The sequence below is a fragment of the Equus quagga genome, chromosome 3 (assembly GCF_021613505.1).
Source record: "Equus quagga isolate Etosha38 chromosome 3, UCLA_HA_Equagga_1.0, whole genome shotgun sequence".
Taxonomy (NCBI): Eukaryota; Metazoa; Chordata; class Mammalia; order Perissodactyla; family Equidae; genus Equus; species Equus quagga.
In genome coordinates this window covers 15,071,980-15,099,152 of record NC_060269.1, presented here as the reverse complement: position 1 = coordinate 15,099,152, position 27,173 = coordinate 15,071,980, and the positions used below count along the sequence as shown (strand labels likewise).

Sequence of the window (27,173 nt, the reverse complement as noted above, 5' to 3'; positions counted from 1 at the left end):
AGTAACTTTCTGGCAATATTTAGACACTAGATCCAAAGTAGCCATAGAATTTACTTCTCTGGTAAGCTTGATCAACAGAAATAAGGTACCTATAGCCCCCAACTGTAGGAGTGAATGGGGGGGATACAGAGATCAGAAGATGATGATAAGATGGTCTAGCAGAAAGAATACAAAATTATGACTCTAGACACTAGGGTTTTAATTTTAGTTGTGTTACTAAGTTGCTGTGTGACATGAGATAGCAATTCTTAATTCCCCTACCAACACTTACTACAGACACACACCCCTTGGATCTGTATGTTAGCTCTTTTGGAGTTTTGTTTTCTTTAATCTGTCAGAGATAGTAATACTGCCGTATCTACCTAAACACGAGGGTCTGCACCAGAGGCTTTCTTAAGGTGTTTTCTGGCTATAGGTTCTTCAGTTCTACTGTTTATCTTGTCTTTAAACTGATTGTACTGACTTGGCTAGATTTCAAAATTCAGTTGTTATTAATAGTATTATAGCTATCTTTGAATATTATTTTAGATTTTGCTATACTTTTAGAATCTTATTATACTTATATATAAGAATAAGAAATAAAATACCTAATATTTCTGAAGCCTCTGCTGTGCCTTTCTCTGATTGCATCTTCTGTAAGCTAATTTTTAATAACGATTTTATTTTTATAAGTATTACCTTTATGAAAACATTCAATAATAATAAGCATCTACTAATTATAAAAATAAGCTATCATAGGAAGAAAAGACTCAAGAACACTACAGACTGAGACCATTATTGTGACTTTATTATAATAGTTACAAATAATATTTTAGTGGTATTTAATCATATCACAATTACTCAAACTATATACAAATAGGTATTTGTACAAGTCTACATTTAAATAAAAAGGAAAAAGCAATTAATAACCAAAAAAATCACATTATTAAGATTTTTTTCTAAAAGTTATGGCCAATAACAAAGGAATTCACAGTTAATTCTGGAAATATTGTAAAGATGCAGGAATCATATTGCACATAATACAATTATAAATCCTACTGAGCAAATTTATATATTTTAATCTAGTTTTTCACAAAATTTACATTATCATGCAATACTTCACTGTATACAGAATGGTATAACTAGGATAAACTGGTTAACTTGCAAACTTTTGACATAATGGCCACAAAATCAGAATTATTTTTTAAGTTATATTTAAAATAATTTTACTATACAAAAAAAAAACACTCCAGTGTAATAAAACATAACGGACACAATCATAATTTGTTCACAAATCAAGCTACTTTTTTAGTGTTCTTCTTTGTCTTTCCCTTTCTTTTCCTTTTCGTCCTGTAGTGCAGTCCCGAGCTTTTTGATAAGAACTGACAGGACCTTGTCCAGTGGGTCCATGACTCCTCTTTGAAGCCATTTAGGAATAGTAGTCCTGGCATGATGAAAGCCCAATTTTTGAAGAATATAATCAACACCTACTGGATCAATCTTTCTTCCAGTCCAAGAAATTAATCTAAAATAATTATAAATAATAGTTATTAAGGAGTACAGTGCCCTTGCACAGTCCTGAAAGTAGGTTCAAAAACATCACTAAGCCGCCATAATATGCTCAAGACAAAATATTGTCAATAGGTGCACTGGAATAATCTAACCTACAATTCCTGGATTCACTACCATAGCATTCAGAAATGTGTGATTATAAATATCCTTGAGAAGCTACACACAGCAATGGCGTTTACTGAATTTCATTCTGATTATTTTAGAACTATTACATTACATGGCCATCTTAAATATTTAAAGGACATCTGGTTAATTCTAAAATTAACTTGATGGGGGGAATCCTCTCACAATATATACAGTTGGCCCTCTGTATCCGTGGGTTCTGCCTCCTGTGGATTCAACCAACCGTGGACTGAAAGGCCTAAGATGGTTGTGTCTGTACTGAACATGTACAAACTTTTCTTTTTTTGTCATTCCCTAAACCACTAATGCAGTATAACAACTATTTGCAGAGCATTTACATTGTAGTAGATATTATAAGTAATCGAGAGATGATCTAAAGTATGTGAGAGGATGTATGTAAGTTATATGCAAATACTTTGCCATTTTATATAAGGGACTTGAGTATCTGTGGATTTTGGTATCCGCGGGGGTCCTGAAATCAATCCCCCATGGGTACTGAGGGATGACTCTACATATATCAAATGCTGACCTTGTACACTTAAAATATCTTACTGTTTTGTGTATACCACCTCAGCAAATTGGAAAAAGATAAAAGAAAGCAATGAGCATGTGGCATAATGGAGGGGCGGTGAGGGAAAGGCTAAAATTTACTGAGTGTATGCTATGTGCTAAACATGTTTGAAGGGAGAACTATTTTCTCCCTATTCCTGTTACTTCCTTCGATATAGCAGAACTGCCATTAGTGAAACACAGTCTTTCTCCATCTCCTTACTGATGATTTATCTGATTGGAAATCAACGGAGGAACTGAGTAGTGTAGTTCAGTACACTACCCTCCTCCCTACCTTCTCTTAGGAGCCACTCATTTTGGTCTGTTCCTTCATGCCTTAGGTTTTTCAAGGACAGGCCCCTGATTAGGTTAGTCAAGAGTGCTCCTGGCTGCCTGTGACTAGGTGAGTATATAGGACTGCTGATTGTACAACTCCAGCTCCTCATCCTTGAGTTCTGCATCACTGAGACCCTGCAGGTAAGCCCAAACCTGGACTTTGTAGTAGAAAGCAATTGTTGCCAGACATCCAAACCACATTCTCTGTCATTAACTTTATCAGTATTAAACTGTCATTTTGATTTCCAGCTGCCTCTCTCCCACTATTTCAATTGGTCCTGAAATTGGGCAGGGAAAAGGGGCGTAATTAAGCATTGATCTGCTAAAACTCTTTAACTCATACCATTGTAACAACCCTACAAGATAGGTAATACCATTTTCCAAATTTTTCATATGAGGCAACTGAGGCAGAGACAGGTTCAGTCCTTTGGTCACTGAGCTACTATGCTATGAAGCTGGGCTTAGAGCCAGAGCTATCAGCTGTGCTCTCCATCACTACACCGTATTACTTCACTAGTCTCTTGACAGTTTGCTAAAAAAAGTAATATATTTATGGCAAATTTAACTTTTTATGCTCATTTTAAATTAAACTCATTTTATATTCAACTTAAGTATAGTCACTCTAAAAGGTAGTCAGTTTCATTATGTTTATTTAGATTTACATATGCAAAACAGATTTTCTAGTTTTCTGCATCAAGACTTTTGCAATATTTTAATATTGTTCCTGAGTACTGACGTTGTTAATATCCATATACTCATGAGAAATATTGATACCAAAATGATTTGTTGGTTACAACAAATTTTACTGAGTATAGATTACTAACACAAAGTTACTACTTTCTGCTTATACAGGAATCCATTGTATAATGGAGATTTTGTTAGCTTAGATTATTTTGTGCCATAAATATGTCTGAATAATGACCTTATCTAAATGAAATCTATATTCTGCAGATTGTTGTGCTGGAGTGTGGTGGACTTTATTTGATACTGTTATTCCATTATTTGGACAGTTATAATTTGATTAACAAAGCAGATGAGAGGAAAGGGAAAAATAATAGGAAGGTCATGAGTGTGAATCATAAACAGAGGCAAACAAGGCAAGTACCACTAGTTCTAGCAGCAATTATAATATTAGAAGTTGAAAATACTTCTGAAATTTTGATCTGAAAACAAGTTGATATAATTTGGATCATGATTGTCATAGAACATGACTTGGTAAAGGAACCTAAATCTGACAGCATTAAATTTGACATTTCAGGGATAGATTTATATTGCTTAATATGCAGACGAAGGACACTGTGACATTGTAGGTTTTATTACATTGTCATGAAATATGTAAGAAATTGTAACAGTTCCTTAATGATGATGTATGACTTCTACTGCATCTTCCCAAACTAAGTAACAGAACAGTTTACTGTAGCTACCTCAAACACCTGAAAACAAAATCCCTGGTGAGGCGGTGAAAACATAAGAGCAATTGTCGAAGTGGAGTTATTCTCATATTTTAGTGATTAACTGACAAAATGCCACACAGTAGACAGCTAATCAGCACTAATCACTCTTTGTGCTTCTTTTGCCTCACCTAGAAGCACTTACAAAAGCAGAAAGGAGAAGCAAAAATAGCAGAAGTTGTAGAGGTTACAAGTGGCTAACTTCTACAAATATTTTTTGGCAAACCATATTTAACTTGCTACATTATTTATAACCTTTTTCTCATAATCCATAGGATATAGGTAAAATATATATAACCACCACTTACCTAAGGGTGGGTTCTAGATGCCATGTATTGCACATAAAATCTCTCCAGTCAACGGTTGTATAAGTGATGCTGTCTTCTCTATCTTTGTCAGAGGAATTGTCATCATGTATAATAATTGGACTTTTCTGTCCTGGTCGGGTAGATAAAATCCGAGGAGGAAAAATGGCTATAAGGAAAATAATAGATTAATATTGCAAATATACATCTTATAAACTTATTTTAAATCACTATACGAACAGAATAATTGGCTCCATTTATCATTTTATTTATGAACTGGCCAAAGCTTCATTTAGTTACATTTCTTAAAAAGTAATATTTTAGAATAAGCCAAAATAAGTACCAATTATTGGTATTTCTTGGAGAAAGAGAGTGTCAAAGTTATTTCCTTACAACAATTAGAAATAACATGTCATCATTTATTTTTGAGCAATAGCATATGTTTTACATGTATTTGTGTGCCTAAAACTAATGGTAAAGAATGCTGAGATTTATTTGATAGCAGGCATAGGGTAGTGAAATTGACAGGTGTAGGTTTTCTAAAGAATGGCAGTAGGTAGATGATTTTCCTTGACAGCTTTATTGAGATAAAATTCACTCATTTGAAGTGTACAATGGCTATATATATTTGAACAGTGGTACTATTAATTTAGGAGCTTTTTATGTGAAGCAACCTTTTTCACTGTTTATAGTGAATACTCAAGTAAATGTTTTATGAAAGAAAGTCTTTTTAAATTGGCAATCATAAATAATATATATAAAATCGAATCTGAGACAAAGGTAGCCTTCATATGATTTTCCTAAATAAATACAGTATTTCTCTTGGGACACAAGTTTTAAAGATACAAATTGGGCATAAGATAATTGATTGTGTAATATGATATGCATTATGTAGCTCTAGTTATAACTTTATTGGGAATTAGTAGTAGGGATGAATCGTTGATTGGGAATGAGCCTAGGAATGATGCTGTACCATCACACTACCTAAGAATACAGATGTCTTCAGTTACTGCCTGCTCAGTTGCTCTGCCTTTGTTTATTATTGGTGGTGGATACAGTCTTAAAATTTATCTTGATGTCCTAGAACTGTGTTGATTCTGGTCTAGTCTTACATGCTCTTAAGAATTTTTCAGGTATGTGTATTTTTATTTTGGCCAAAACTAATTGCTTTTAGTTTTTAATAACAAAATATACTTAAGGTATTAAAATATTTTTATTTATAATTGAAATCTCCATAGAATAACACTGTTATTGTAAATCTGAAACTCAAGTCCCTATTCCCTCTCTTCCCACTGAAAATAATGTTTTACAACAGTTTATATAAAAATAGGTAGGGTTTCTTTTTTTTTTTTAGAAATATACACAGTTCATGGCAGACCAAGACCAACACAATATTTCATAAAATGACAAAGGCTTCACATAATACCTGAGAGAAAGAAATCTGGCAGGATTTCATATCTCGGTAGACTAGAAAAGAATTCTGAACTTCACAGGTTTATCTAGAATCTGTTTTTCTCCACATTAAGTTTAAATATTAAGGCAGAGAGAAAAACAAGAGGATTACTAGTGACTGATACATGTTGGTGCTATATGTGAAGACTGGATCTACTTATAATATATATAATATTTCCTATTATATGGTTTCAATTATTTTACTTGAAGTTTCAACTAATGTCTCCTAGATTTCTTCCAGCCATCATTATTGACTTTACTCTCACTGAATTTTTAGCACATTCTAGATTGCCAGTCTATGCTATGCTACTTTGCACTCTTTCAACATTGTCTTTTGATAATCTTTGTTTTCTTCACTCAAACATTTATCATGAGGCTATTTTGAAATATCTGTAAGGCAAATTTTACATTTCTTTCTTCATGAAAAAAATGAAGCAATATTCTAGTGTGACCTGAACAAATTACGTATCTATTCCAAATAAATTCTTTAAAATCACATCTGTTGTTTTACAATTGTATATTCACATAGTTGTGCAATAAATATTTATTGAATGAATAAAGACCATATATTTGGAGAATATTCCATATCATTACATTTCTAACTACTTCATTCTTTTAGATAGCTACAGAGTATTCCATTCCATTGTATGCACACACCATAATATATATAACCAATTCCATATCGATATTAGGGTCACCATATATTTCTTAATAGGCAGACATTTAAGTTTACCAATGTTGTTGGCTAGTGCATAAAAACAAACTACCACCACTGAGGTCTAAATAATTTATAAAAAGAAAACAGCCTGCCTCTGACATGCTGTGTGGCCCTGGGCAAGTGGCTTCCCCTCTCTGTCTGCATTGCACACAGATTTATCTTATTTAACTGTTTTCCCAATTACTTGTATAACTCGTGCTACTTTAGTATGTAGTTGTTTCTTTAGTCATTTCACTTTGATTATCAGTATTTCCTCAAAGAGGTTTTCTTTTCCTACTTTGCGAAAATCTCCTACAATGCCTGATAATGTACATAACATTTATGGAAACATTCTGTCAAAGATAAAACATCATTCAGTGTGAGGTATGGTTAGAAAAAGAGTGCCATGTACCTAGCAGATATTCAAAAGTCTATCACATCGTCTTACTAATATATTATTTATATCTATGTATTTATTGATATTTGCAGCTAATGGAGGAAGGAGACTCATTCTACTACCTTTCCTGAAGCTTTTAAGGAAAAAAAAAAACACCAAAAAACAAACCCCAAACAAGAAAATGCTACGCACCTTTTTCTTTTTCTTTAAGATAAGCCGACACTAAATCATGAAGAAACATGATGAGCTCAGCATCCATAGTCACACAAATGTGGTCGGTGAACTCTGTCACCACACTACATTCTACCTTTGGCTTCAGGTTTGCATCTGCAATGGCAAAGTTCTTTTAAAAAGGTTTTATGAAATAAGTTCCTTTCTCTTCCTGTTAATAATGAGTCTATGTAAATGTATTCACTTCAATGCAACTATAGAGAAATGAGTAGTTTGTGGTTTGCAGAATGATGATAGTTTACTAAGCACTTTCCGAGTATATGCCATTTATTCCTCATAAAAGCCCTATGAATGAAGTCCTGTTATTAACCCCCATTTTACTGAGCAAAAAGAGACAAAAATGGATTATTTGCCAGAGTCCATACAGCTGGTAAGAGAATCAACCAATTTGACCCAGAAAATCAACTTCATTAGCTTATATTAGCATTACAAAAATAACCTGTGAGAAAATAGCGGTAGTTTGAAGTTCCTTTAGAATTTTCGTAGTAACTTTAGAAACTAAAGATTGTTTTTTCACATACCCTGTAATGAAGGTTCTTGTGGTTCTTGAACATGAATGGATTTAAAGTCAAGCTGCATCCTTGGTAATGCAAAGATAGTCTCTGTTTCATGATTGTAGCTAGAACCTCCTCTGAATCCACTCAACAAACTAGAATTCTTCACAGTAGTGCTATTCTCAGTGTTATTAGCATCCACATTACGAAGTAGGTTTAGCTCTACATGCGTAATAGAGACAGTAAGAATCAGGTTAAACCAGTAGGCACTGATAAGCCTATAGCTTTCAGAACACTACGATACACAGTTTTATTATTTCAAAAGTTGGAAAGACTCACATTTTTAAAAATAGAGCCATGTAAAGCTTTGGTCTTGAGAATAGTGATATATCTATATATAGATATGGATATAGTTATATATATAAAAATATAGTGATATATTTATATATGTAGTGTTATAGCGACATATTTATATATATAGTGTTATAGTGACCTTTATCTATCTATCTATCTATATAGTGATATACATCACTATTCTTAAGACCAAAAAGCTTTATGACCTGATTTTGGATAAATCCAATACAGTTTGGTTTTTGTTTCTCAAACTTTAAAATGAATATTATTCTCAACTGAATTCATGTCTGAATTTAAGAGTTTCATTAAGCTCAAAGTCCATAGATTGAATACTTGACTATAATTGACTATTATAGAATTTGCAATTAAATATGATCCTGACTTTGAAATCAGGTAGGACTCCTGATTTTCCCCAACATATGCGTTATGATAAAAATCATCATTTTTCTAGGTCTACAGGTCACAGTCCAATATGGTAATAGCCCCTCCCTAGTATCCCAGCCAAAAAGAACTCCCTCCCCCAAAATCTCTATTTGGAAGGTAGAATAGCCAATACATGCATATTCTAATTTACTTTCTTATCCTCCTTTGTTCTCAGAACATTTTTAACAGTCTCTAATCCCTGGGTGCCTATACCATAGTAACTGTTTTCTATGGGGGCCAATTCATCATCTTTTCCATTTTGAAAGAAGGTCATTTTTAAGTAAAACATTCAAATATTAACATGTCTCAATCTAGTCAGCTTTTCAGTACAGGTGAAATGATTGGTAAAAGCAGTACTGTAAACTCGAACACAAAAACCACCACAAAATAAGAATTGTCATGACCATATTATTTTAAGACTGGTGAATCTAGTCAAATAAAAAAACTTATCCAAAGCACTCTCTTTAAACTTATGACTTGGTAGCAATAATATTATTTAGTTTCATTTTATTCCAGCTAAACCGAACCTTAAGTTTGTGGCAGTCCATGTTGTGCAATAGCTTTAGTTAGTTGTGTAACAGCTTTAGTTAGTCGGGTACTAACTTTTCCAAACCTCCCATGTTTAATATTACTACAAAAATATTCTTCCAATTATAAAAAACTTAATTTCACTTATTTAAACCACTTTTATTTTGAATGTTTCAGTTACCTCTAGAATAATTTTAGTCTATAAGATGTGGCACTACCAGGGTGGTGAATCATGTACAGTCATGTGCTGCATAATGATGTTTGTCAGAAATGGACCATGGTCCCATATAGCCTAGGTGTGTAGAAGCCATACCATCCAGGTTTGTGTAAGTACACTCTGTGATATTCGCACAACAAAATCACCTAACAATGCATTTCTTAGAACACAGCCCCATTGTTAAGTGATGCATGACTGTACTAATATTGTTACTTATGTCAGCAGGAATAAAATGAAACTTATTTAATTAAAGAAATGAAAATTCTCCTTCCACTTAAATTCTAAACACGGTCAACAGAGCCCAAAATAGAGAAAACAAAATAAATCTCTTCAAAGAATCAAACTTTTAACCTTCATTCCTTGTGGCTGTAACATAATTGAACCATTCTTTCACACTTGCTACTCCATGGGGTGGATTTTCATGGCGACGCCTTGTTATTTTGGTTATTGTTGCCATAGGACTTTCCAAAGCACCACATGGTTTGGTAACCATGGTATTATGGCCCAGATGAAAATCCAGTGTTTGTACAATGTATGTAGAATGATCACTAGAGCCTAGAGGAAAAAAAGTTTGTTAATGTAACAAACTATATTTAGATGCAAGAAAATAGTTGTGGCCCTAGAGCAATAGATTTAGCTAAGTCACGCACAGATAAAGTTGTAAAACTGAGGAGTAAATAAGTGAGGGGAAAAAAATCACAAATAATTTGGGGGCTGGCTCGGTGGCATGGTGGTTAAGTGAACGTGCTCTTCTTCGGTGGCCCAGGGTTCGCAGGTTTGGATCCCGAGCGTAGACCTAGCACTGCTCTCAAGCCACGCTGTGGAGGCATCCCACATAGAATAGAGCAAGACTGGCACAGATGCTAGCTCAGCAACAATCTTCCTCAAGCAAAAAGAGGAAGATTGGCAACAGATGTTAGCTCAGGGCCAGTCTTCCTCACACACACAAGATCACAAATAATTTTTCTTTCTTCTAGTTATAACTGGATTTGTCCCCAGTAAGATAAGGAGCATCAACCATTTTTCCCTTCATCATTAAGAAACCACTGAGTAGGAAATTAAAGCTAAAAGGAACTGGGTTTATCACTGTAAATAGAAGTAAAAGCACAGCCTTGCCCATAAAAGTTTTATAATATAATCTTGACTTGCAATAATTTCCTTACACTACTACTATGTGTCTTCTCCATGTTTTTAAAGAAATATTTACAATAACTATTATTATGACTGTGGCCAGCCACAGCAGCAGAAGTTTCAATTGCCTAACTGCCATTTCTTTAAGTAAGAAATGGAATAAGATGGCAAGTTCAGAAATAAGTCCTTTAACTTGTCCCAGACTTTATAGATACTGACTCATTGGCAGTGAACTCCTTAACATGTCTGGTACATGATAACAAATAGAGATGGACTTCAGAAATATAATAAGAAAAAGGCAAAAATATTGGAAAGGAAAATTATTTTGTCATTTATAATCATATCAGAACACAGGAAAAAGTAAAAGCTGGAAATGTGTCAGTTTACCATCTTCCCAGATTTTCTGAGCTTCAGTCCAAAAAGCAATATTTGGTTCTTCTAAATGAAACAGTGCCCAGGATTTTGAACGGAAATTTGGACCATGAAAACAAGCCAGTGTCATATGATTTCCATGTAAGCTCATTGATCCTCCAAACTGCATTCCATCTTCTGGTAACGGAATCTGAAATAAGGATATGTGGCATCCTGATACCACCTTCAATACTCCAGGCCAATGTCGATGATGAGCTGCATCAAGCACTGCAAGAAAACCAAAAGCCAATTATCCTGAAGTGCGTTGTGAACATCTAGAATGTCAGGTAGAAGGCAGCAGGTGGCTACTTTCGATAGCTGAAGTGACTCAGGTAACGGATGAAAACAACCCAACACCTGGTTAACATTAAGAAGATAAAGTCTGGGAAAAGATGCTGCAAGCAGGACGGATAGAACTAAGGAAAGTAGTAACTTAATAATAATTACAACGAACACTTGGGTAATGATTAATGATTTACAAAATGCTTGCATGAAATTTTACACAGTTCTCACAATAACTCTGTAAACTACATATTTCATCTAGACTCTTTCAAGTGAAGGAGAAGAGGGGTTAAGTGACCAGTGACTAGAAGACCTAGGAATCACATGCAGATCCCTGATTTTGAGTACTGTTTTCACTCTTATACTCTGGCTACTCAAAAGTGAGGTCTGAGGACCAGCAGCATCAGCATCACCTGGGAGCTTGTTAGAAATGCAGACTCTTAAGTCTACCCCATACCTACTGTATCAGAATCTGCATTTTAATATAATCTCCAGGTGGTTCAGATGCACATTAAAGTTTGAGAAGCACTAATCAGGTATACAATTCATATTTGTACTTCCCATTTATTCCAATAATGCCCTTTTTGGCTGTTTTCCACAACTCTCATTCCAGAGCCAACCAAGGATCATGCATTGTATTTAGTTAACATGTCTCTCTAGTTTCCTTTAATCTAAAACAATTCCCTAAGCCTATTTGTTTTCTGTGACAAGACTTTTTTGAAGAATCTGGGCCAGGTATTTTGAGGAACATCCCTCTATTTGTATATGCCTGATACAAATTCTAGTTTAAGGAAACAGAAGGACTACAGGAACAAGATAAAGGAAACCACAAGGAAGCAACTGAAAAAATCTAGAAGGTAAGACATTCTTCAGGACAACTGGCCAAGTCTCTTCAAGTTATATCATTAAAAAAAGGACTATGCTGGATTAAAAGAGTGTAAAGGAACATAATCAGATTTAACTCGTGATCTTGGATATATTGGTTTGGACAAACCAGTTGTAAGGATAATTTTAGGTCAACTGTGGAATGTGATCAGAAGTCTAGAGGAGATAAATAATGAGCAAAATGGGAAGTTGGAGATTGTTGACTGGAAAAGGTTACAAAACAATGTGAACAATATTTTGGTAAAAAGTACATATATAAAAGTATCTGAAGCTATATTCTCTAAAGTATTCACTGTGATACAATGCACGTCCTACTTCTGTGATAATAAAAAGTTACTAAAAATTATCCTGATTCTGACTACTACTTACTACTTTTACTTCTGTCATTCTAGTTAAAGCCACCGTCATCTGTTGCCTGGACGCTTGCAATGGCCTCCTTACAATGGTAATATGACTGTGTAACAATGATAATGGTAGTTACTGCAATGGTCTCCTTAATTCCATGCTTAACCACCTGTAGTCTGTTCTCCACACAGCAGCCAGAGTGATGCTTTAAAAAGGAGTATTTTAAGGAAAAAATCAAATAATACCAAATCTACTCAAAAGTCTCCAATAGTTACCCATCTTATTAAAAATCTTGTCTGTGGTCTATCCTCTGAATTCACACCCAAGATTTTCCTGTTTGCTCACTCTGTTCCACCACAGTGACCACCTTAATGATACTCAAACAAGCCAAGTTTCCTCCTACTGTAGGAGCTTTGTACTCTTCAATAACCCTCAATGCCCAGAACTCTCTCTCCCCAGATCTCAGCCTGGATCTTTCACTTCACTAGGCTTCCCTAACCACCTTTTCTAAAACAGCTATCTTCACACACTGTCATTCTCTATCCTTCCCCTGCTTTGTTCTTTTTTCCAGCACTTCTACCTGAAATTCTTACATAATTAGTTAGTAAATTAATTATGGCCTATCTCTCCCATTAGAATGTAAGCTTCATGAGGGTAGGAACTTTGTGCACTAGGAGATCTCCTCTATCTCCTGTAGTGCTTAAGAACATGGTTGATGCTTAATATTTGCTGATTGAATTACTGAGTGAAAATAATAATCTGCCTAATATGACACAGCTAATAAATCCAAACTGAGACCTTCTGACTCCATAACTCATGCTCTAAACCAGAACATGATATTGTCATAATTAGTATTCAAGAGCATGGAATGAACATGCTTGCAGATGAGTTGTAGCAGAGAGAGAAAATAAATGATGACTTTCCAAATGATGGCCTTTAATTCCCTTGTTGGGTTGGAAATTAGATACTTTGATGAGTGAAGAGGATAAAGAGCATATGGACCACTTTCTATGTATGGTCTAGATATTGTTATTATTTTAAATTAAGATAGTGACACATATTTAGTGAAAGATAAAGCATATATAAAGGCTTAGTTCTAATTCTTACATTGTTCTTGTGAACTTTTCTCTAGGTTATTAGTCATTGTCTTAGGTGGAAGATAAGGAACTGGTCCCCAGGTAGACAGAGCTCGTTTGCTGGTGTCAAACTGTTGTGTAAAAAATTCCTGGAGCTTCATTCCTATTTTTATCAGGTCTGGTGTGGTTGATCTTGATATCATTACTTGGAAAATATCCCACTTCAAATCTCCATGGACAAAAATTTCACTAGAGCATAAAACAGAGTCTTTATCATATATCTTATAGAGGATAGTTAAAAAGTACAAGAAAAATTCCCTTGCCCACCCATCTTTTTCATTCATACTAACTGCTAATATAAAATCATTTGCAAGAAAAATGAATTGTGTTTTCTCACTGGATGATGGAAAATACATTAAGAGCAGTCACATAAAGTGTTCAAAAAGTAATATTTTACTAAATACCTTTTATCAGTGATGCTTGAATCCAGTGTATTATACAGATTTACTTTCCATTCATCCTGAAGCTTGAGATCGGCATTACTGAAGATACCCATGAGGATACTTGAGCCCATGTAATCAACACGAGCTTCAGTAGAACCCATAGTAATCTGAATTTTGTGACTAGGTTGCTGGTTTGGATGTTCAGAAATATGAGCTAAAATAGAAACAATAATTACCTTTCATGGAAGTGCCTAATGGGAAAAACTCATCAAAATCAATTTTAAAAACCTTTTTTTCAATATATTTTTCAGTTGTAAAATTTCAACATACCAACCATCTCCAAAGCATTGACATCTATGGTCCCTCCAACTACTCCTCCTTTAGAATCTAACTGTGACCTTCCCAGACCGACAGACATGCTTATCTCTCGATCTCGATTACTTCCTACTGACAGACGGCCCTGGCTCTTCAAACCACTAGTTGTCCAACTAAAAAAAAGAAAAAGGATTCTTAGACATATGGCTTCCAATGCTATGAATTAAAACAGGAGTTAAGTCAGACGATTTCAAAAAAGTTTGACAGTGAACCAATACATTTCTATAAAAACTGTGGTAAATGTTTGAATATTAACATTGATGATGAAACTTTCTTCTTAGCTAGAAAATTATCCTATTTTCCTTATAATTTTCTCTCCATTTAGAACACATTTCATGCAGTTTTATATGACAGTATCTTTAGGATTAAGCCATTTTCAGGATAAAGCAACTTCTACATTTTATCTATGGTCTTTGCTCTCTCAGACATTTCAGCATTAAAAAAAAGTTTTGAATTGATTTACTACAATATAAGAAAAATTACAACTAATGATTAAATATATTTTCTTTGAATAGCTTACGTTGTATTTCCCATTACATTACTCATATTCATTTGAACGTTTAATTGTTTCAAGTTTATAGCAAACACGACAAGTGTTTCCCATGGAGTCCCTTGTTGGCTTGCTGCTTTGTTTGACTTGTTAAAAGGAGTTGATGTTTTTGAAAGTGAATCTAAAAATAGAAAAATCAAAAGCGCATTCATTCACACAGATGCTCAGCCAATTACAAAGCAAAAACCATTCTTATCACTATATTCCAAAAAGTAAAATATGATATTCTTACATTAAAACCTAACATTTAATAGTTGTCATACTGCCCTAAAATAAGTTACCATTCACTGGTTTAGTAAGTCCTGGCAGCCTTACTTCTTGAAAGCTCATTAAGTTTTGTATTGCCTCCATTTTATTTGAGGAAATTCTGGTGTACATGGGATACAGCAACACAGATCATCACGCTGGGATTTTCTTAACAGAGGAGAAGATATAAGTTGATGCTGCCAAAGAGAGGCCTTAAAGGCAAAGACCATTCTGAAATGCAGAGGCCATCTGGGGTGCTTGTCTTCTGTGTGTATATCTTGAATCCTGCATTTGATCACTATACTCTAATCTCACCTTGTACATGAACTACATCATTCGTCTTTATATGTTTAGACACAAGCAGAGTGCTGAGCACATAAAAGAGTTCAAAAAATACTGGCTGAATAAAAGAATGACTGAATACAAAGATTAATGTTTTCAATATCAAATATCTTTTACAACACTGTAGGTTTATTTCTAAAAACAACTGTACCATATGTAGTACACTAACTTTCTCCCTATCCGTTTTCAAAGATACTAGTCATCGAGCTGTCTCTTCTGCTGGCAATTCTTTGATGTGTTTGTTGTTTGGCTTTGCCGGCCGCCCCCGTCCCATAAAAACCTGCAAGACTATATCTCCCTGCAGTTAGGGCAGAAATTTGGGAGTAACTAATTAAGATTTTTATCCTGAGGGGCATTGGAGGGCTACTGATAATAAAGAGAGCAGTGTTACCTCTTCGGGGAACTGAAGAATCAGACACACTCCTTGATCTTATGGAAGCTGGAGATTTTAGGCTCTGTGCTGCTGTCCCTGGGGACATAGTGCTGTTTGTCATATGCTCATTGAACACATTAGGTGACTGAGGCATGTGGGTGAAGGAAGCTGACTGACTAGGCTGCTCCCAGGTCCTGCAGTAAGCTTTTCTTGAGGACTCGGGGGAAAGGTGTTGGCTCACCCCTTCAATGGAATCAGGTGTCCCTGGGCCAGATGCTAACAGAAAAGTAGAAAACAAAAGCAAAATTAACAGAGTAAAATCACCATGTTATAAAATATTAAATTTCACCACTCCATCATTTCTAATCACCTCTTATATTCCTTCTAGTTCTCTATTTGACAACTCTACAGCAATTTATAGTTTGCAAAGTACATGCCAGCTTGTTTATTTTATTTAGTTCTCACAGAAAGTCCATGAGAAGGGCAGGACAGGTACTCTATTCCCATTTTCATCCAGATCCGGATTTCTAGTATTTTCTACTGTATCATGCTAACTCTTTCACTTACACAGTATAATACTACAACAATATCTGAGCCCAAGAGAAAAAATGCAGGCAATATGGTAGCATGTCCCCAACATTTTCTGTTTTCCATGTTTAACTAACCATGATTAATTTGGATGGTTAAATATATTTCTGCATTTCCAGATTTTACAAAGATTACAGAGTAATCATTACTGAATAAAAGTCAGCGGAATGTAATCTCTGAGAGAGCAAGATTCTGTCTGTCTGTTTCTGTGATACATCTCCAGTGCCAATGTCCCCACTGGTTAGCACGTTAGAGGGGCTCGAGGACATTTGTTGAATGAGTGAATGAACTGCAGGGTACAACTTACCAAGTAAGACAGTTAGTGTTATCAATCATGGATCCTGTTACTGTTGTAACCAAAATTAAAAGCATAATTAAGTATATGCTTAAGTATAATTATAATTACATAATAAGCTTACTTGGCAAATTTATGGTTTGGTCTCCAAGGAATAGGCGTCTTGCAATACTTCTCCTATACCAGGCTCTTGGAAAAGCCAGAATTTCACTGAGTCGGCGCATATCATATTTAAAGGAGGCAGACCCTATATCACAAACAGCTGATACATAAATAAAATTTGTTAGAACAGATTTCGAAAACCTTAATATTTTCATATGGTAGGTACATGATATTATACAACTGTTATAATTCACAAAATATCAAAATAAGTTACACAGTATGATTAGTAAGTGATAATATATTCCTTCTACAAATTATAAAAATACCACATTCTAACACTATACTTCCATTTCCTTTTTTGAGGTGATGGCAAGCTGGAATTTTATTATCACTTTATTGTGAAATTCTCAGAGGTCCTAAAGATTGGTCATTCTTTTTTTTTTTTAAAGATTGGCACCTAACAACTGTTGCCAATCTTTTTTTTTCTCTGCTTTTTTCTTCCCCAACCTCGCCCCCAGTACACAGTTGTACATTTTAGTTGTGAGTCCTTCTAGCTGTAGCATGTGGGACGCTGCCTCAACGTGGCCTGATGAGTGGTGCCATGTCTGCGCCCAGGATCTGACCCAGCCGAAACCTGGGCTGCCGAAGCCGAGCGTGCAAACTTCACCACTGGGCCACGGGGCCGGCCCCTAAAGATCGGTCTTACAGATAGCTTTCAACTTTAACACAGGGCTCTTTTCAGAGATGGCAAATGAATCATCAGGATGAGCTGGGATACAAACTTCCTCAAAAGCAACTGTGTGGCAAGAACTACTATTCTCCTTTTAGACAGTGACATGTCATTCTGAAAGTATTCTGATGGCTGCCTCCTGGGCTTCTGCTTTCTAAAACGCCTCCTGGGCACGCGGCTGGCTCCTGCTTTATGTGCTCTTCTGTTCCTCTACCACAGCTTCTGTGTGACTTACACACCCATGTCTCCCAAATCTAAAGTTTCTGGTTCAGCTTGAGCCCATATCCACGCAATTGCCTACCAGACCCTCCACCTAAATGTCCTCTAGTCACTTCTTTCTTCATTTTCTAAGTTAATGATTTCACTGTCCTGTCAGTTGTATATCCTAAAAGTTTAAGGCATCCTTGTCTCCTCTACTGCTCCTCACAGAACTTGTCCTCAAGCTTGTGGCTTCTCTTCTATTTCTCTTGAAACCATTTCCTCTTCTCCTTTTTCACTGTCACAGTTCAGGCCTTCATCCCCTATTGCTAAGTCTATTTCAACAGCCTCCTCAAGCATCTTTCCTCTCCCATCTTTCATGCTACCCTCAACTCTCTAAAACACAAATCTGAAACATCACCCCCCTTTTTTCTAACGTAAACAGATGTTTACTTAATAATCCATATACAATTTTTTGTGTGTGGTAAGAACGGTTAACATGAGGCCTACCATCTTTAACAGACTTTTAAGTGTACAATACATTATTGTCATCTTTAGGAACAGTGTTCTCATCTCATTTCTTAAAAACCTCTAACAGCTTCTCACTGCCCAAAGGATCAGAACCTTCTTTAGCTTGGCATACAAGTCTCCCCACAATCTGGTCCTGATCTATTTTATCAGCTTTACCTCTAGACAACTCCTCTCTCCCTCTGGCCCCAACTGCTGTGTACAACCAATTAAATGTTCAGTTATCCCTATGCTTCAGCCTCAGTAAACTAAAGTATGAACCAAAAGCACACTTTGATGCTTCTGTGCCATTAAATACCATGTTGCTATAGCCAAGAATATTCCTACATGATTTTGAAGATCTGGCCCAAGTATCATTTCTTTTGTGAAGCCTTCTCTGATCTCTCATATAAAACAGAATTTGTTTCCTCTTCTTTATATAAACCTTCATTATAGCATTTATCACCTTGCACTGTCATTTATTTGTCTACTCATAAGACTTTGCCTTATTCATGCCTCTACCCTCAATCACCTAGCAAGGTGCTTGGCACAAATTCATCATAAAATACAGCCTCAATGTATGTTTGCTGAATAAATACTGGGTTAGGTGTACTTACTGTATTTGTTCGATTAATAATTTTAAAAGTTTTCTCTCATATAGTACTCTGAATTCTTCAAAATGTCTCACATGAATTTAATTTACTCATTTAAATTTATAATTTAAATACTCAAATCACAATATAAAGAAAATGAACAAGAGATTTGCCCGTAGTTATACAGCTGGTTATAAAGCTAGCAATATACATGCACACAACTCAAGATCTTATGACACTAAGTAAAAAATGTTTAAAACTTATCCCTATTTAGTGTTTTAAGAATTTACAATTAGAAAATCAAAAAGTCTGAAATTTTACCAATTCATAGTAGAGCAGTGAAGAAAAGTTTTCAGTGATTTAATTAGGCATGTTTTAGTCCTTAGGTGATATTTCTATGTGTTTATCTAGAATTATTTCTAACATTGATTACTTGGACTGAGACAGTACAGTAGGCTGGACTGTTTATTCCTCCTCTTTAGATCAATTTACCACTAAAAGCTTAATTTTATTAAATGTATTGAATACTGAAACAATGTTAAGAAGAAGGCCCTTATGTAATTCTGGATAATAATATTTTAATTAAAAAACTATAAAGTTGAATACCAGATATATTTATTAGTGTAGTGTCCATTTTGCTTGTAGACTTGCTTATGGACTGACTTTCAAAAAATGAGGCACCTCCTGAACGCCTTATTCGAGACAAACTCACTTTTACAAACTCAAGGTTTATACTGAGTGAGTCTTTTCGACCAGTGACTGAAGTGGGTTCTTCATCCACATTCCCTTTAAAAAAGACACACACATATATAAATATACACGTATACATTACATATACACACATACATAACTATCTAGTTACATGAAATTATCCAATATACTGGAAAATGCCATCAATTAAAATCACTTAAGTGAGGTAAAAATTTAAGCAGAATGATCTAATGAGCATTAGCATTCCTAACAATAGTTTTAATAGGTTCAAGCCCATAACCATAATTGATGATTTTTACAACCCTTCTCCACAAAAACCAGAATTAACATGGTTAATGCCTTCCTTATTTGTCTGAATAAGTCAAGATACAATTCACTAATATCAACATCGTATGCATTTTTAGTGGTAAATCTGCACTTTAAAATGCCAGTCAAACTTGTCTGCTAAATAACTAACAATAATGATAGTCTCATTTTAAATTAACAAACATGACACACACTTTAATAAGTTACTATTTATAGAATATAATTTCTTATACAAATAGATGGATTTGGTAAAATATTTAAACATTTAAGTAACATAAGTAACCTCTTATATCCAAAGAGATTACTGTGCTACATATATCACTTATAAAATATTCTGAGTTTTTAAATTCTTGTATAATTAATTTACCTGAATTACTTATTTCATATTTCTACTTACTATGTAGACACAGATATTATCAAAAGGAAAAATTATATGTTTCTGATCTTATTTTATATCCATTATTAAAGGTATCATGATTTCTGAAAAGATCAAAGCTTGAAAAGATGCTATAAATTTGCAAAAGACACAAATATCCTAAGCATACCTAATCCTCCTGATCCAGATGTGAGGCCAGACACAGCAGTTTTTTGTTTCCCTGCTCCATAGGGATGAAACACGTAAAGGGAAAAGTCAGACATGCACGCAGTGAAGCTCAAACCAGATGAACTGCTGCTGGAACTGGTCAGATCTGACTGGCTACTGCTATGTCGACTTCTGCCAAGAGGGCTGCCTAATCCTGACGAACCTACCAGTGAACACAAGAAATCCAAGATATTTATAAGCTACAGAAAATTTTTAAAGCCTGTTACTAATATATTCTCAAGAAGCAAACATGACTTTAAAATGGAAATATTCAAATATTAACTGATCAATAGATTTAAATCCTTGAAATCAAAATAAGGACTTAGATGTACTTTCCAATTAGTAATTTACTTCTGTAAACCAGGGTTGAATACTCTGTTCATCTTTGAAACAATTCGTTATATATATGATTGGCCAACTGTGTGGTTCCTGTTTCTTTTCTCCTTTGCTCCACTGGAAGCAGGCAGTGGAAAGGCAGAAAATAGTTGGGGTTTAAGCAAGGAGGAGGAGAACAAACTGTAAAAAATCCAAATCATACAGCTGGAGTCCACATTTCATTAGGAAACAGCAGAAAGAGAACAAAAGGTACACAAATGCAGCAAGTTAAAGATGTGTTTGTCCTAGAGAACCAAGTGTTCTCACTGGCAACATTTACCATGGGTGGACAGCTAACTCCAAATATGCTTTAAACTTAAAAAATATGAGACCATCTGAATAGAACATTAGATGATTTTGCTGATGACTCCAAAACATCTATCTCCAGACCAGACCTCCTTTGAATTCATATATTGCAGCTGGTTGCCTGACATCTTGCTAGAACGAGTCACAGGCATCTAAAGCTTACCAGGTCCAAAACTGAACTCTTCATCTCTTCCCCCATCTGCTTTTCTTCCAATGTTTCCTATCTCCAGTAAGAGACACTTCCATGCAAGCAGCTCAACCAGAAACCTGGGAGTTTTTTGTCATCCTTCCCACTTCTAACTCCCTATGATGCAATTTATCACCATATCATTTCTGTGTCTAACAACATATATCAAGTCTGTCTATTTCTCTCCATCTTGCTATTGCTGTTCTAATCTAAGCAATTATTGATTCTGGACTGCTGAAATGGCCAACGCTCTCACCGCTTCCTTCCACTCTTGTTCTCCAATCAGCTGCCACACTGCAGCTGGCCCAGTGTTCGAAAAGTGTAAATCAGAATCAAATCCACTCCCCTGCTTAACCTCTCGGTGGCTTCTCCACACCATCTGGTTCTTTCCTTTTCTCTCAGTCTTTGTCACGCCCGTCTACCCTTTGTTTACCATGCTCCACTTATACTAGTTTGTTTCTTTTTTCTTTTTGTCTTTTTTGTCTTTTGTTTTTTTCCTTTTTGCCAGACTCCTTCCTGCTTCATGGATTTTGTATTCTGTACCCAGAATGTTCATTCCCCCAACTCTATGCCTGGCTCACTCATACTCACCTACTTCACATTCCATTTAACATATACTGGTTTGCTTATTATCTGTTTCTCCAAATTCAGTTTAAGTTCCACATTAGCAGGGACCATATCTGTTAGCTACTACTGTATACCAACCCCTAGCACTGACCCAGACCTCAGTGAAGTTCAGTAAAGATTCTTTGAAAGAATGGATATTGTCATAACCTGTACTTATATATTCTCATCATTCTTTCTTGCATGTTTTATGATGATAAAATTAGTAGTGTTTTTTTTATTTTCTAAAGAATCATAAAATGTGGGCACAAAAAACAGTGGCTCACTTCATATTCCTTTCACTACATGTTCCTAGCATAGTACATATATACTACTATAATATTTAAATGTTAATTTGTGACATTTTGTCATTAAAAAAGTGAATGTCCCAACAGAGAAATGGGCAAGGGTATATTTATCCCCCTTGCTCAAAGAGCTAATAAAATAATACAATATAAATTAAAATAATAAAATCCCATTTTTGTCCATCACATTGACAATGATTAAAAATAAATTTAAAGCATAGTATTGGGAAGAATACAGTGAACTTCGTGTCCACACACACCGTGATGAGGATGCAGAAATCTTATAGTCTTAGTAGAAAGTAACACGTATCCAATCCTTTAAAAATGTTCATGATTTTAAAAATTTGTCCCAAGGATGTTTATAAATATTTATATATAAAGATATTCATCTCAATATTATTACAAAATAAAAAGCTAAGGGAGTCTCAAATGTACGACCAAATTGATGGAACATCATGCAGTCATTCATTATTTTAGAGACGAATATTTAATAATTTGGGAAAACCTATATTTTAAATTTTAAAAAGTTGCAGGGGCCAGCCCGGTGGCATAGTGGTTAAGTTCGTGTGCTCTGCATCAGTGGCCTGCGGTTCACAGGTTCGGATCCTGGACCTAGCACTGCTCATCAAGTTCTACACTATGGCGGCATCCTACATAAAAAATAGAGGAAGACTGGCACGGATGTTAGCTCAGCAACAATCTTCTTCAAGCAAAAAGATGAAGATTGACAATAGATGTTAGCTCAGGACCAATCTTCCTCATGAGGAAAAAAAAAGTTACATAGCAGAAGAGACCATACTTCAATTTTGCCTGGGAAAAAGACTATCTATAAAAATGCTGGTTATCTGTGATAAAGGAATACTATTTATTATTTTCATTTTTAGTACTTTTCTGTTTCCTATATTTTCTATAATGAACAATGAGTTAATTTGACAATCAGAAAAATACATTTTCAAAAACCAACACTACCACTCCAATATTATGTTGACTACAACACAATTCCAGCAGCAATATTTTGGAGCTAAGTGCGAGGCAGTGGGCAACTGCATTAGCAAAAACTTTAGTTCTAAAATATTAACTTCTTGTTTGCCTATTTTGCTGTGAAAACTTTCATAGATTCACACAGCAAAGCAAATGTTTTGCTTTAACCATTCCTCCAGTGTCTCCTGACACTGCCAAATGTCCCCTGGGGACAAAATTGCCCCTGGTTAAGAACCAGTGTTTTTTTTGTTTTTGTTTTGTTTTTTCATTTTTCTCCCCAAAGCCCCCGGGTACGTAGTTGTGTATTTTTAGTTGTGGGTCCTTCCAGTTGTGGCATGTGGGATGCTGCCTCAGTATAGCTTGATGAGCAGTGCCATGTCTGCGCCCAGGATTTGAACTGGCAAAACCCTGGGCCGCTGAAGTGCAGTGCACGAACTTAACCACTCGGCCACTGGGCCGGCCCCAAGAACCAGTGTTTTAGTGATAGTTCTCTTATCAATTCTCTTATCAATTTTCATTCTTTAAAAATGTCCAAAAAAATATTTACCATTTGCATTTGTGATCTTTATACGATTTTTAGGGCAGAAATGACACTGAGGTTTAACAGTGAAGACTGACTGTCTCATCAGGAAATCATCAGTTCTATTTTAAAAACAAAACCTTTCATGAAACAGACATCTGAGTTGCATTACAAATTTACCATTAAAAATATATACAGTCATGTGTCGCTTAACAGTGGGGAATACACTCTGAGAAAAGCGCCATTAGGCGATTCCATAGTTGTGTCAGCATCATAGAGTGCACTTACACAAACCTAGATGGTATAGCCTACCACACACCTAAGCTATACAGTACTGATCTTATGGAACCACCGACACATATGTGGTTCCTTGTTGACCAAAACGTCATTATGCAGCACATGACTGTATATACTACTTGATACAATTTTAATTCAGTGTGATAAGAAATCCTTGCAACACAACACTACATCTCTTATTTTCTATTTCCCACAGTGATTACTCTTAAATGTAAAGACATAGCATAAAATAAAACATTCAAAAGTACTTGAATGTATTATTATATGACAGTTACTTCATAGTGCCTGTAATGTGTACATTCAAGCCAACAAAATGCTATCCAACTCCCATTCACTTGTAACAAAATATACTCAGAACTTGATCTTCTATAGATTTTTTAAATAAATATTCGAATTCTCAAATATTCTCCTCTTCCAAATTTATTTAGAAATGTATATTAGTTACTATTAAAAATTTTATTTGAAAATAGTATTCGACTTTATACCAGTGGAATAAAAGGATGTTTCTATACCTGGAATTCCAGTTTTGCTTGCAGAGGTCTTTGTTCCACTCTGAGGAGTGTTCCCTCCAGGGGATAAAGCCTCTGCAGGGTATGCAGTCCCTAGAGTCTCCAGTTCTCCTCGGTTTGAGGAAAACACCAAGTCCAGGGACGGCAGCTTCAGCATACATTCCACTCTTGACACTGGTAGACAGCTAAACTTGATCTGTGAGGGCTACAAAGTGCAGAAAGCCAACAAAAGGTTTCTAAGGACCAGATGGTTAAAAAATTTCACACTGGGTTCCAAACTTACATTTAATTTCCATTTCAGTCCACATATACCTAATTTATTATTTGATACTTAAAAGGGTTTTGTCTTTAATGTCCTAGCTTTTTCAGACACATGATACATTAACCAAAATGTATTAACAAAATGGTATAATTTTAAAAAATCTAAATATTTGAGGAGCTATCTCTGAGTGAGAAATATTTAGACGTTTAGGTAATTCAGAATGTTAAACATGTTTATGTTCATATTATACTTGTTCATAATCAAGTCTTTTGAAGCAAGTAATTTCCCTTTTACTAAAATTTAAAAAGGCTGTTGCATTAATAACGAAAGTTTTATAAATTCCCAAGCCCTCACCCATTACATGTTTTCATCAGATCTTCAAAAATGGTAGGTGCAAAATTCCAAAAGATCAGACTGAAGCTCTCTTGGCCAAATTGCTATTGTAGAAAATAGCTTGAACAAGATGACCATTAGTGTTTCTTTTATTCTTGAGATTGATTATTAGATTTTAATTGAGAGTAAACTAAACCCTGCTCAAAAAGGACCATAATGACAAGAAATACAGATGCCATAATAAAAAAGGCATAAAATGCTAAGAGGGTTTTTACTTATTTTTATTTTTGCCACAAAAGTATGAGATCTAAAGTTTGAAAAACCAAAGATATCTGAACCTCCTCAGGAGAAAAGTAAATAAACACACAAAATTATACATATACTTCCCAGAGGTTTCACGCAACCTTTAAGCCATCAGAGACATACTAAAGGTCCATAAACCCAAACTTAAGAAAATTTAAAGGGAAATAAAGTTGGAAATGTTCCAGTGACCTTAAGAAAAACATTCTTCCTTAAAACAAAAAGGAATAAATGAAGTACATCACCTGTACTCGTACGTAAACCACAACATCTACAGGGAAGGAAGAGTAAGCAGATGTTGAAGATGATACTAATGATGTCGTTGATTCTTCCATGGGATCTGGTATTTCAAAATGTCCCATATCTTCATCTTGTGAGCTGACAGCTGTAAAAATATTAGTTTTAAATTTTATTATTAGGGCAAGTGCAAATTATTTATTATAAGATCCTTTTCTGTTATGCTAGTACTAAGATCAGGGGTATGAACACACAAACATTGACTTCTCTGGCCCATCATTCTGCACATCTTTCCCTATTCAGACCTCTTGCTCATTCCTCCAGATTTTGATTCCCCTTCGGTTATACCAAACACTGTACCAAGAAAAGAGTAATTATGCCTTTGCTCTTAAGGAATTTCCAGTCCAAGAGACACACTAATGTAGGACCTAAGGATGTTAATTTTGTCATTACCTAGCCGTGGCCATGGGAAAATCTATTACCTCACCAGGACTTAGTTTCTTTATTTGTAAATAAGGACTAGATGATCTCTCAAGTTCTTTTTCAGTTCTACAATTGTTTATATTTATCACTGACTATATTATATAATAATATATACTAGCATTAAGAAATCCTTCTAATATGACCCCAAAAATATCTAAGATGGGGAAGTAAGTCTATGAGGAGGATACTCACTTGTATAATTCCTCTCAATTGGTGTAATTGGGATAGTTTCCAGAGCCTTTTCCAAAAAGTCTAACAGGCAGGGGCTAATAACCATTTCTTCTGGCAATGACTGAAGAGCTACCCAAGCATATAATTTGGCTGTTTTTACTCCTCCACTTCCTTTTCCTTTGGCTAGAATAGTTACAAATGTGAGATGAATTTAGTAAATATTTCCCATAAAACAATTTGTGAGAAATTAGAATTATATGACAGTTTAATCAGGTGAAGCACCTTATACTTAAAACCATACAAGAATGCAATAAAAATAGTAGGTTGATAGAAATGATATATTAATGTTAGAATACAAAGATGATTAATGATGTATAATACAACAGTTACTCCTACTTGCTCTAGGTCACAAATTTTGGTTCAATTTTTCAAGTTTATACTTTGCCAAGTCTCTCATTAGCATTATTTTAGCATTTAGTCTCTCATTTAGCATTATTTTCTCCACTTAAAAAGTAAGATATAGAGAACTTCTGATTAACAATATTTTGTGGCAAGTGAGGAAAAACGTCATCTCTCTTTCCTTCTAACTAAGTATGTCTGCACCAGTATAATGAGTCTAATAGCTAACTAAGACTTAGCTAACTTTGGCTTAGGTGTCCAACTCCAGTAGATACTAGTTTTGTAAACAAAGGAAAAAAATTCAACTTCTATGAGCTTAAACTTTCCTCACTTAAAAATGGGGATAATAATATCTGTCCTGCACTTAGTGGACATAGATAGACCTTGTCAATTGAAAAGTGATATAAAAATATTAGGCATTATCATGGTTACTGGCTATTTTAAAAGATTTATATATCAAGTTCCATCTCTCAGATGAAATTTTTTCAAATAATTCTTGTCCAGTCTGATATACCTTTTTTTGGAAATTCTACCATAGATGTAAAGTCTTATTGTGTGGTAGCCAGACTGCAAAATAGCTTCTAATGATCCTTGCCCCTGGTATTCACGCCCTTGTGTAGTGCCTTCCCGCACTGAATAGGGCTGACCCATATGATCAGTAAGTTATTGTAGAAGTGATGATATGTGACTTCTGAGGATAAGCTGTAAAGATATTGCAGCTTCAG

General features: G+C 35.0%; 1 protein-coding gene across 9 annotated transcripts in view; it reads right to left on the bottom strand.

Moving 5' to 3' along the window:
- Positions 1-765: 765 nt before the first annotated feature.
- Positions 766-27,173, bottom strand: part of BLTP1 (bridge-like lipid transfer protein family member 1) — a 192,940-nt gene continuing 166,532 nt past the window's right edge. For all 9 annotated transcript variants that reach the window (XM_046657183.1, XM_046657189.1, XM_046657187.1 and 6 more), the window contains 17 exons: positions 26,071-26,232; positions 25,404-25,543; positions 24,267-24,468; positions 20,143-20,343; positions 19,187-19,366; positions 16,575-16,712; positions 15,586-15,843; positions 14,577-14,727; positions 14,012-14,169; positions 13,703-13,895; positions 13,270-13,487; positions 10,627-10,878; positions 9,460-9,663; positions 7,614-7,808; positions 7,054-7,188; positions 4,319-4,484; positions 766-1,504 (listed from right to left, as the gene is read on the bottom strand). In XM_046657183.1, the coding sequence (XP_046513139.1) occupies positions 1,288-1,504; positions 4,319-4,484; positions 7,054-7,188; positions 7,614-7,808; positions 9,460-9,663; positions 10,627-10,878; positions 13,270-13,487; positions 13,703-13,895; positions 14,012-14,169; positions 14,577-14,727; positions 15,586-15,843; positions 16,575-16,712; positions 19,187-19,366; positions 20,143-20,343; positions 24,267-24,468; positions 25,404-25,543; positions 26,071-26,232 (3,170 nt within the window). In that variant the 3' untranslated portion in view covers positions 766-1,287. The remainder of the gene's footprint in view (positions 1,505-4,318; positions 4,485-7,053; positions 7,189-7,613; positions 7,809-9,459; positions 9,664-10,626; positions 10,879-13,269; positions 13,488-13,702; positions 13,896-14,011; positions 14,170-14,576; positions 14,728-15,585; positions 15,844-16,574; positions 16,713-19,186; positions 19,367-20,142; positions 20,344-24,266; positions 24,469-25,403; positions 25,544-26,070; positions 26,233-27,173) is intronic.